Source organism: Phoca vitulina, unplaced genomic scaffold (assembly GCF_004348235.1).
Source record: "Phoca vitulina isolate PV1807 unplaced genomic scaffold, GSC_HSeal_1.0 scaffold58, whole genome shotgun sequence".
NCBI classification, from domain to species: Eukaryota; Metazoa; Chordata; class Mammalia; order Carnivora; family Phocidae; genus Phoca; species Phoca vitulina.
The window spans coordinates 1,045,238-1,055,905 of record NW_022589761.1 but is presented as its reverse complement, the minus strand read 5'-3'; the positions used below and the strand labels follow the sequence as shown (position 1 = coordinate 1,055,905).

The 10,668-nt window shown below is 58.0% G+C and overlaps 1 protein-coding gene across 2 annotated transcripts; it reads right to left on the bottom strand.

Annotated features, from left to right (window-relative positions):
* Nucleotides 1-206: 206 nt before the first annotated feature.
* Nucleotides 207-9,204, bottom strand: PLEKHF1 (pleckstrin homology and FYVE domain containing 1). 2 transcript variants are annotated; one of them, XM_032390680.1, is made up of 3 exons: nucleotides 9,122-9,203; nucleotides 4,260-4,321; nucleotides 207-1,822 (listed from the first exon to the last, which is right to left on the bottom strand). In XM_032390680.1, exon 3 carries the CDS (start codon nucleotides 1,803-1,805, stop codon nucleotides 972-974), a length of 834 nt encoding a protein of 277 aa, XP_032246571.1. In that variant the 5' UTR covers nucleotides 1,806-1,822; nucleotides 4,260-4,321; nucleotides 9,122-9,203; the 3' UTR covers nucleotides 207-971. The 2 variants fall into 2 exon arrangements, with proteins under 2 accessions (XP_032246571.1, XP_032246570.1); XM_032390679.1 differs by lacking the exon at nucleotides 4,260-4,321 and having other exon boundaries at nucleotides 9,122-9,204.
* Nucleotides 9,205-10,668: the final 1,464 nt, after the last annotated feature.

Sequence of the window (10,668 nt, the reverse complement as noted above, 5' to 3'; positions counted from 1 at the left end):
GGTGGACGGGGCCATGTCCGCGGGATGCAGCCCAGGGGTGGCATGAATGTCTGACCCCACTGCGCTGCCAATGTTCCCAGGACATCCAGCACGGGGGACGGTTGTGGACAGCTGCCACCTCGCATGGTTTGAGCCCCTGATGAGCTGTGTCTGAAGCAAGTCATTCCTGAACTTTTTGACCACATGAGTTAATAAACGTTCTTTTTATTGTTAAATCAGTCTGGGTAGGGTTTCTGTCACTTGCAATGAAGGGTCCTAACAGAAAACACTGCTTTCCCCAGCCACAGGGAGAGACGAGGACAGGACCAAGGGGCATCAGACACCTGGACATCTGGAGTGAGGGGAGATGGGGACAGGGGCCCGGGCACGTGCCCTGGACCCCAGGGAGCCAGGCTGCAGTCGCACGCCTGGCGGGCACCCACGGCACGGCAGACTCTAGTCTGGCTCAAGGTGAGCTCACATGCCTGGCCTGAGAAGGCCCAGCCAGCCAGGCAGGTGGGCGTCAGCAAGGTGCATGGGCAGACCTGGTTTCCAGCCCTCCCAGTCTTCCCTGGGGGTGTGCTTGTCTGGGGGGCAGGTGCTGGGTGCACGGCCTCAGGGGACCTCACTCCAGTCCTATCTGCCCTCTGGTCCCGAAAGGTGCCTGGGGTTGTCTAGCTCAAGTCATCATCTGGGACCACAGCTCTTAGGGCTGAGAAAAGGCATTTATTTGTTCCTAAGAGGCCCAAGTGTTTTGAGTTCGCCAAGTGGACAGAGAATTACCTGAAGTGGAAAAGAAGGATGCCAATGTCCAGCACAAAGGCACCGGGGTCTGGAGAGAAAGAGCCGTTGCCACTGCGCCTGCCACCCGTGGGGCAGGGTCCTGGGGGTGGGGTGCAGCGCGGGAGCTGTGCTCTCTCAGGGCCCGGCGATGGAGTCTGCTCGGATGCAGGAGGGACCGGGAGGCCCTCCCTCACAGCCGCAGATCCCGGTCAGCTGTGGAAGGCTGACCAGGAGGCGCCCGAGGCGTAGAACTCCACACGGCTGGGCCAGTCGCCGTCCCCACTGCCCTCCTTGTCCTCGTCAGAGTCCTCCTCGTCCCCGCTGGACGCTCCGCAGCCCGCCCCGGCCGCGTGGGCCGGCTGCCCGGGGGCCCCCGCGCACGGCTCGTCCTCCTCCCGCTTGCGGGCGGCCAGCTGGCGGTAGCAGAGGCTGCAGACGCGCAGGGGCTTGGGCGACAGGCGCGGCAGGAGGAAGCGCTCCCGGGAGCACTCGGCACAGACCACGAAGCCGCACTTGCGGCAGTGGTGACGCCGCGTGAGGGCCGAGAAGCGCGTCTGCGTGCAGCGCATGCAGATGTCCGTGGCCTTGTCGGGGATCCAGGGCGCCGCGTGCTCCGTGCTGGGCTGGCGGCCCGTGGCCAGCAGCTGCCGCCGCACACACTCCTCGATGTGGCTGACCCACTCCTGGCGCTCTGTGCTGGAGGCGGCTGACACCACGAAGGACTTCTTGGCCGTGCGGATCATCCAGCGGTTCTTGGCCTGCGCGGTCTCGGGCAGCGGCTCGAGCGTCACCTCCTCCAGCGGGATGATGTGCTGGCTGCGGTACTTGCGCTTGTGGAGCACGATGCTGCCGTATACCAGGATGTCGTTGAAGAGGAAGAAGATGCGCGGCTTGGCCTTCTTGCGGCACTCCTTGGTCAGCACGCCCTCGCCCAGCAGCACGCGGCCCGGCAGGGCCAGCGGCTGCCCCGACGCCCCGAAGCAGCTCTCGACGGCCGCGATGCGCTGGCTGTTGATCTCCGTGTTGGCCAGGTAATCCACCATGTTCTCCGGCAGCCTGGCTGTGGGAGGGGCGGCAGGTGAGGGAGGTGGCAAGCTGCCGGGCAGAGCTGGGGGGCCGGGACCCCACGGCCCGCGCGCCCCCGCCAGACAGGCCACCACAGGGCCCAGACGGCCAGCCAGCCGCACAAACTCGCTGCCCCAGAAGCCAGAACCAACTCTTAGACAAGGAGCTGCCGAGACATGAAGGGGCGGTCCCCAGGGAGGGGCACGTGGAAGCCAGCCGGGGACGGGGAGGCAGCAGTGAAGATGTGTGGCTGAGCCGGCCACCACTGTGGCCAGTGGGGGCTCAACTCCCTGGGGAGCTTTGGGAGCCAGGGGAGAACGTGCCTCAATGCTGTCCACCCCAAGGGGCAAGGATACTGAGCCCCAACTCCCATCAGGGGCTCCCAGGAGCACCAGAGACCTGGCACATTGGGCCTGCTCCAGGTGGAAGGGGCAGCGAGTGCCAGGCACCAGGTGTCTGCAAACCTAACCCATCACGGACTCTGCCATCCACCAAGCCAAACCATCACAGGCCTGCGGCCCGCTCCCTCGGCCCGTGGCTCAGTGGTCACCACTGCCCGCATCACAGGTACCACGTGCTGACTGCTTCCTCCATGTCGAGCATGACTATCTTATTTAGTCCCCACAGCAACCCAAGGAGGTAGAATCCCCCAGTGACGGGGAAACTGAGGCTCTGTAGGTAGGGGGCCCAGAGCTTGTTTCCCAGGAGACAGTGCCATCCTCCACGGAGTGTGAGGCCCACTCTGTCCTCCTCTGCCAAGCACGAAATGTCAGTGGCCCAGATCTCATCCAGCCCCCCCTCCCTGTTCTGTCCACACACACTGCCTTTGACCTCCGGACTCATGGCGTTGAAGACCACCCAAATCCTGCTGACTCCCCAGGTCAAGCCTCCCGCCGTGGCTTCTCTCCTGCGCTGTTAAGCATGGACGTCCACCTGCCCACGCGATTTCCTACCTGCTCCTCTAAGAAGGTCCTCAAATTCAACATGCCTAACACAAACCCAGCTTTTCCCTCCAGTTCTTCTTTTCCATAAACAGAACCACCATTCACCCATTTGTTCAAGCCCCAAATCTAGGACTCATCCTTGAGCCTCCTCTTTCCTGTACCCCCAACGGTCACCTCGTGAGCAAGCTCCACCATTTTTCTCTCTCACCACTGGCCAGAGTTTGCCCACCTCTCACCACACAGCTACACGGCTGAATCCACAGCAAGGCGCCATCATGTCTTGCCTGAACTAGGCTGTCCCATGCTGGCTCCCTCCTGTGACTGGGCCCTCAGTCCTCATCTCCCTTCAGAAAGGGTCTCTGACAACCCCATCTCAAGTACAGGGTTGGCAAACTCTGGCCTGAGGGTCAAATCTGGCCCACAGCCTGTTTTTGTAAATAAAGTTTTATTGGAACATGGCCACACTCATTCACTTAAAATTGTCTGTGGCTGTTTTTACGCTGCAATAGCAGAGATGACTAGTGGTGACAGACACCACGGGCTATAAAGCCTAAAGTATGTACTACGTGGCCCTTTACAGAAAAAGTTTATTGACACTTTCTCTAAGATGTTACCTTATTTTGGTTTTTCTTCCCAGGACTTATCAGGACCTAATATTTTCTTATCTATTATTTGCTTACATGTTTTCTATTTCCCTTTCTCGGTTCTAAACTCCATGAGAGCAGGAGCCTTGTCTTGTTCACTATAGTAACCCCAGTGCTTGGAACAGTGTCGAGCACACAGTAGGTGTTTTGCCCCTACTGTGAAGTGAATGAAGGAACCTTTCCAAAGCTCCCTGAGGGCCCCCCATGCACAGAGTCCGCCTTACTTCCGAGAAAGAAGCAGGTGACAGTTGACCTCACGGCCACGGCCATGTACACACAGGCACACACAACATGACCCTGGCCAAGCTGATCACACTCGTGGTATTTCTGGGTCACCACACTGCAGTTCTATAAGTCAGACCACTTGTGGGAAGCCAGAGCGGGGCCCAGTGTGGGGGCCGGATGCATTGCACAAGCCGGGTGCTCAGTCCCCTGAGTCACATACCGCTTGTCCCTTCAGACCACAAGGCATCCTGAGAGATGCTGCCCACACCACCTTATGTAAGAACCACTGTTTTTAGGTTGCTAATCTTGGCTGTGTGTTGCAGACCTCACTGATTACTGGTGACAGCCCTGGGCTGTCCTGCTAAGACCAATCACTGGGTCCCTGCTGTGGACAACCTGGCAAAATTCCAGAGGCCACCCCCCTCCCCACCACCGGCTGGGCTGAGTGCTGGCTAAGGGCTCCACTGGAGGAGCTCAGAGTGCAGCCAAGGGAGACCCCCAAGAGCCGTGAGTTCAAGACCTGTGGCGCAGATGACAGAGATGCCTAGCGGTGGGGGAACGGGTCCCACAGCTGGGCCACTCACACGCAGGAAGACCTCCGGCAGCTACTGCGACTCACCCAATCCATGCGGGTCAATGTGGAGTGACAACAGACACCAGACACTGAGTGGAAAAAGCAACCTGCCAAATGAGAAGTGACAGCTTATGTGTAGATATTACAAAATGGTGCAAAAGTGTTCAAGAACTAGATATTCGAATGAAGATGGAGAAGATGGAACTTTACATGCATGAAGGTGGCTACTATTAACAAAAAAACAAAAAAACAAAAAACTTAAAAAACCCAGGCAATAACAAGTGTTGGCAAAGACGTGAGGTTGAAACACTGGCGCGCTGTTGGGGGAAATGTAAATCGGTGTAGCACTAAGGAAAAGAATATGGGGGCTCCTCGAGAGATCAAAAATAGAAATACCATCTGACCCAGCACTTCCATTCCTGGGTGTCTCCCCACCAGACGGAAAGCAGGGTCTCAGAGTGGTACTGCACACCCACATTCACGGCAGCATTATTCACGGTAGCCGGGAGGTGGAAGGAACCTAAATGTCCATCGACGGCTGAACGGCTGAACAGAATGTGCAACAGAAAATTATTCAGCCATAAAAGGAAGGAAATTCTGACCCCTGCTACCATGTGGATGAACCCTGAAGACATTTATGCTCCGTGAAATAAGCCGGTCACAAAACAACAAATACAGTACGGTTCCACTCCCACGCAGCATTGCAAGTAGTCAAATGCATAGAGACAGAAAGTAGAAAGGTGGTTGCCCAGGTTGGGGGGCAGCGGGAGGAAGGAGAGCTGTTATTTGATGGGTATAGAGCTTCAGTTTTGCAAGATGAAAAGAATTCTGGAGATGTTTCACAACAATGGAAATATACTTAATACCACTGAACTGTACACTTAAAAAGGGTTAAGACAGGTTAAAAACAAATGATGGACCCAAATCAACGTTAGGTGAAAGTGGCCTGGAGAAAGGGTACCTGGATATAACCAGCAATGGGGGCGGGAGGGATCAAGTAGGACTTCACCTTTATCTATAATATTCTTTCTTTTATTTAAAAAAAACAGCAGCAACGTGATAAAATCACAATACCAGTCAGTTCCGGGAAGTAGGGACGTGAGCTTCTTTCTCTTTCTCTCTGTCTAAATGTAAGGTCTTAGAAAAGACAAGAGTCACAGGACAGAGTTTGCACCCAGAGCCCTGAGCTCTCCTGGCTGGGAGCTCCACCCTGCGGGGCTCGAAGCGGGTCACCTGGCGGGGCCCCCTCTAGTCCAGGGACACAGGTGATGCCAGGAGGGGGTCCTGACGAAGGATGTCACTTGCTCCCACCGAGCTCACCTGTGTGTCACCCAATCTTGCAGCTACAGACCAAGGCTTAACACATTTGGCAGCTGAGGCAGACAGACTAGGTGCCGAGACGGAAGAGAGCAGATGGCCCCCATCTGGCCCTGGGGGGTTTGGTGAGCTCTAGAGGCCAGCTTGCCCAGGTCCCCCTCTGACCGGACGCTACCCAGGTGGGCAGGCAGCACCCAGGGAGGGGAGCGGTTTAGGCAAGAGAGGGCCTACAACATTGTCTCCTTGTCCCTGGTAGGGGGTACCAGGATGCCCCACGCAAGGCCCCCATGCTGTCTGGCCCCAGCCAATGGTTTTCAGACCCTTTCCAGGCCCTAGTCGCCCCTGTCCAGTTGCTGGCAGCAATATGTGGCCCAGGAAGGGTGGGGTATTTGTGAAAGGGGTCTGGGCTCTGAACTGATCCCATGCACCGACTGGGGTATCCAGAAGGCCCTCATGCCCCTCTCCTCCATGAGCCTATAGTGGGTCCCAGACTGGGAGAGGGCTGGGCCAACAACATTCTTCTGGGGTTCCCTCCAAGTCTGCCCACCCTTCCCACAACCATAACTTCACACCGGGTTTGACATGGTCTGGAGATTCTTCTTGGTAAATATGGCATCCTTCACCCAAGCAGATGGGGAATCCTCCTTTTTACTGTTCTCACCAAAGAAGTGAACCTCCCTCCTTTAGGGCAGGGGAGGAGAGAGCTGATGCATGCCTCTTGGGGCCAGCCTGCCTCAGGACAGCCTCCGGCCTTGGGATAGTGCATGTGCGACCTCTGTGTGGTACCCAGCACCCGGGGTGCTGACAGAGGGTGGACGCTTCTGAAGGGTTAGTATCCGGCAGCAGGGAAATGAATAGAGCTGCTTTTGAGAGGAGGGCTTGGGAGGCTGCCAGGCTCCTGGGCTGGCCCTCCTGAACACAAGTGATCCCTCCACCTGAGGGGGCTGAAGGTGCTTGGTGAGCACTGGGGTCTGGGGGGCCATGCCGGAAGTGTTGCTGGATGGCCGGGGTTCTGTGCGTGACAGCTGAGGGGTCACATGTGATCTACACCGGGGCTGGCCAATCCACATCAAGTCTGACCCGGTGCCCGCTCTAAATCCAATTCACTGAAACACGGCAACAGAGATTGGCTTGCAAAGCCTAAAACATTTACCATTTGGCCCCTTACAGGAAAAGTTTGCAGACCCCTCATCCATGCCTGATCTATTCCACCCCAGGCTGTTAAAGGCATAACGCACCTACTCTGGGGATGCACCTGACACAGGGCTGTGTCCTGACGGAACTTGTTCTCTCCTCTCCTCCACTCAGAAACAGTCTGTGTGATTTGAGAGAGAAGTCTGGGGCCCTACCCTGGGAACCCTGGAAAGCAGGACCTAGGAGGGGCACCCAGGTCCACCCTTCTGTGAGAACTACAGTTGGGGACACAGCTTATCAGAGAAGGAGGTACCTGGCCAAGATCACAGAGGCGGGGAGTCAGGACGCTGGCCCCTTGTACTGTCCTTTGGCTTCTTCTGACTGGGGCCAGGCTGATTCATCGCCGCCCTTCCTTCCCTCCAGCCCCAACCAGGCCCACGGTGCTCCCATGTCTGCTGGATTTCACCTTCCAAATGTGTACCGTAAGTCCTACCATGTGCCAGACACAGTCCTACTGTGCTCGGCACCACGTGACAGACAGCAAAGAAATAGGGACCAGGCCCTTTAGTAACAGACTCCCTGGTGGGACAGTCAGACTAGTAAGTAAATCAACAAGGTAATTTCTGACTGTGCGTGCTAAGAGCCGTGAAGCCCACGGCTGATCTGCCTGGCAGAGCTGGGGCGGGGGTGGGGGTCAGGCAAGGCCTGGTGAGGAAGTAACCTTGCACCAGCCTTAACAATGTGAAAGAGCCAGTCATGCAAAGGCTGGAGGAAAGAATGTTCTGGGCCTCGGGAACAGCTCAAGAATCTGACCTGTGGAGGTCACAGAGGAAGGAGTGAGGGGTAAGAGGTAAGGTCAAAGGGGCCAGCAGAGGCCAGTCTTGAAGGTCCAGAGGCCAAATGAGGATCTGAGGTTTTCTCCAAGTACACTGAGGAGAGTGCCAGATCCAAGTGTCCTTTCCTTCCAGAGGGGCTTCCCCTCAGCCTTGTCTAACCCTGTGTTTCCTGGAGGCCCTTCTCCAAAAAAAAAAAAATAGTACTAAGGAAAATAAACCAGAGGTGCTATTAACTAGGAGCTTACAGCTCACCAGCTACAACTGTAAGCACATTATAAGTAGTCTCTCACTTAATCCTCACGAAAGCCCCACGGGGGAAAGTACCACCCCCATCATCAAAATTATTGCCCAAGGGCCCAGTCGAGTGATGGGGGATCCCAGCTCCAAGAAGGCTGTTCTTGACCAAAGACAGAATCAGAAATCCTCAAGTCCAGAGGGCAGGGTCCCTCTCCAAATGCCTGATCCCCTGCCCCACCTCCCCAACCCCATACCAGCCCAGGGATCCCTTGGGCTGGCCTGGGCAGGTCCCTTAGCTCAGCTGGGCTGCCTCACCTCCTGTCTTGGCAGCCCTGAGGGCTGACGTGTGCAGGGACACAGGCCTAAGTCAGAGTCATCTCTCGGCCTGCACAGACCCCAGTGGAAATTATGTGCCCAGGAACAGCCCAGTACTAAGTGGAAACTCTGTGCCAAGAATGACCCCAGCAATGATTCGCCCTCCCCACTGGCTTTTCACCCTCTGGGGTGAGATAAGAGCTTTGTTCAAATTGCAAACCAACATTTTCCTTGCACTGTGGAGATCAAATTTCAGAGTGCCTCCGAACTTTGGAACCTTCTGGAACCTTTGGAAACTTCCTTCCCCCCCCCCCCCCCCCCCCCCGCCCCCCGTAAAGGGGGCTGAAGACACCACTGCCTTGCTTAACTCTTCGGTGTTCCGGAAGAGGAAAGGGAAGGAGATTCCCGCTGATTCCAGGTTGGGAAGGAACTGCCATCTCTGTGGGCCGGCCTTAGTGACTTCCTCTGTGAAATGGGAGATGAAGCCCTGCCATTTCCTTTGACAACTCCTACCCAAAATCACAAACTCCAACGCCTCGGGGACCAGGCTGTGCCATAGTGAGAGAGGCCAGAGAGGACCAAGGCCACCCAGAAAGCACTGCCACCCCCCCCCCACCTCCCGGGTCCACTGGGGCAGCTGACTCTGCTCACCTGTGCAGACCCCGGAAACTGGGACCAAGGAGTGAGGCCCCCACGGCGGCGTCAGGCCAGGACTCTAGCGGAGATCCCCGCTGCCTCAGGGGGCAGCACCCGCGGGCGCCTCCGGACCTCCTCTGCTCACAGGTCGCGCATCCCAGGGACCCGGCCTTGACCCCGAACGCCCTTACTTGTGCACACCCCGCTCTCCCTGGAGCCCCTGCACCCTCCACCTCGCCTCCAGCAGCCCCAACCAGCAGTAAGCGCCCTTCTCCGCGCCTCTGCTCGGGGTCAGGGTCCGAGGTGGTCCTTGCCGCGCGCCGGTCCCGCCCGAGCCCCGGAGCCACCTCGACAGGGCGGCCGGGGAGACTGGAGGCGGCGGGCAGGCAGCCTGCCTTCCCCGCGTGTCCCTGCCCGGCCCGGCGCCCTTACCTCCTCCGCCGGCTCCCTGCGCGCCTGCGCCCCGCCCGGCACCCCTCCGCGAGCCCGCTCCTGGCCGCAGCGGTCGGCTCCGGGGCTGGGCGCCCACTCTCGCAGGACACGCCCCTCTCGGCGGCTCCGCCAATCGGAGCCCCGGCGCGCGGGCGGGGGCGGAGCCTGGGCTCCCGACTCTCGGTGCCTGAGAGCCGGGGAAGTGCAGGCGGGCAGAGCGCCCCAGAGTTAGAATGCGCCCGCGGTGCGCGGCCGCCGTGGGCAGGACCTGCACAGAGTTACTTTTCGGGACCGCGCCCGGCTGGTTCTCCAGTCTGACTCCCCCAGGGCCCTGCTCAGTTGCGGCTGCCGCCCGCGGCAGCGCCGCACCCTGGCTGCTCCCACCTCGCTGGAGACAGTCCTCGCAGGACTCCCAAGGGAGGCCTTGGAATTACTGTGCCCTGTGCTGCCTCTGGCAGGCCTCCCTGCTGCTCGCTGATATAGTCATCCCCTCTCAGCACCCGAGAAACCAATCATCATCATATTAACAATCAGCAGCATTTAATCCTTTTTGTATTTTAAACTTTTTATAGTGGAAACTTTCAACCCTGCATGGAAGGAGAGTCCAGTTTAGTGGACTGCATGCGCTCATCACGCACTCCAACATCCAGCCCGTTATGCTGCCTCCCCACCCAAACCCTCCCCTGCTTCCTGGGACACTGGAATGAAATTCCAGGCCTCACCCCTCCAGGCCTGTCCCAGCCTCCCTCTGGTCTCCTCCCCGCACTTCATCTCACACTGGCTTCTTGTTCCTCAAAACCCCAAGGTTGTTCCCACCTTTGGGCCTTGGCACGTCCCCTGCCTCCAGATCTTCCCATGGCTGCATTGTTGGCATTCAAGTCTCAGCTCAAACTGCCATGTCCTCAGAGGCTTCCCTGACCACCCAAAGCCGCTCCCTGCCTCCACCCCACCACCCTCAACTACCTCACCCAGTTTTATTATTTTGTAAATTATTTCTCCAACCCAAAGTCATCTTATTCAGTCACTTGTTTACGTGCTCATGGCTTGTCTCCCTCACCTAGGCAGTGAGCCCCATGGACTGGACTATATTGATCTTGTTCCTCTCTTTATCTCCAGTGCTGAGAACCGAGATGAGCACTTAGTAGAAACGCGGTCACTGTCTGTCCCACAGTGGCAGTTTGTCATGCCAAATAGGGCAGACGCTGGGCACTTTGGCGAGGAGCCGGCTCAGGCCAGTGCAGTGTCTGCTGGCCAGGACCAAGGCCAGAGACAGCAGCAGGCGCAAGAGCTGATCGGGCCTGGAGGCTGGAGCGAGGAGGCCTGAGCTGAGCAGTGGTGACCTGCCCTCTGGGGCGGTGCGGGCAGAGCCTGTGACGTGGGGATGGGCCTCTCCCAGCCCAGGTGGAGTGAGGCCAGGACATGGGCTAAGAAGGGAAGGGGATGAGGCAAGGGAGGAGAAGGGAGGGAGAGGCCCGGAGAAAGAAGAGGGGTGGCGGTGGTAGGCGAGTGAGAGGGCCACCACCAGTGGCTTTGGTGAGCCCACCTCC

Bases quoted from the DNA above. Each gene is read 5' to 3' on its own strand.
- PLEKHF1 (XM_032390679.1), bottom strand. From the start codon at position 1,805: ATGGTGGATTACCTGGCCAACACGGAGATCAACAGCCAGCGCATCGCG.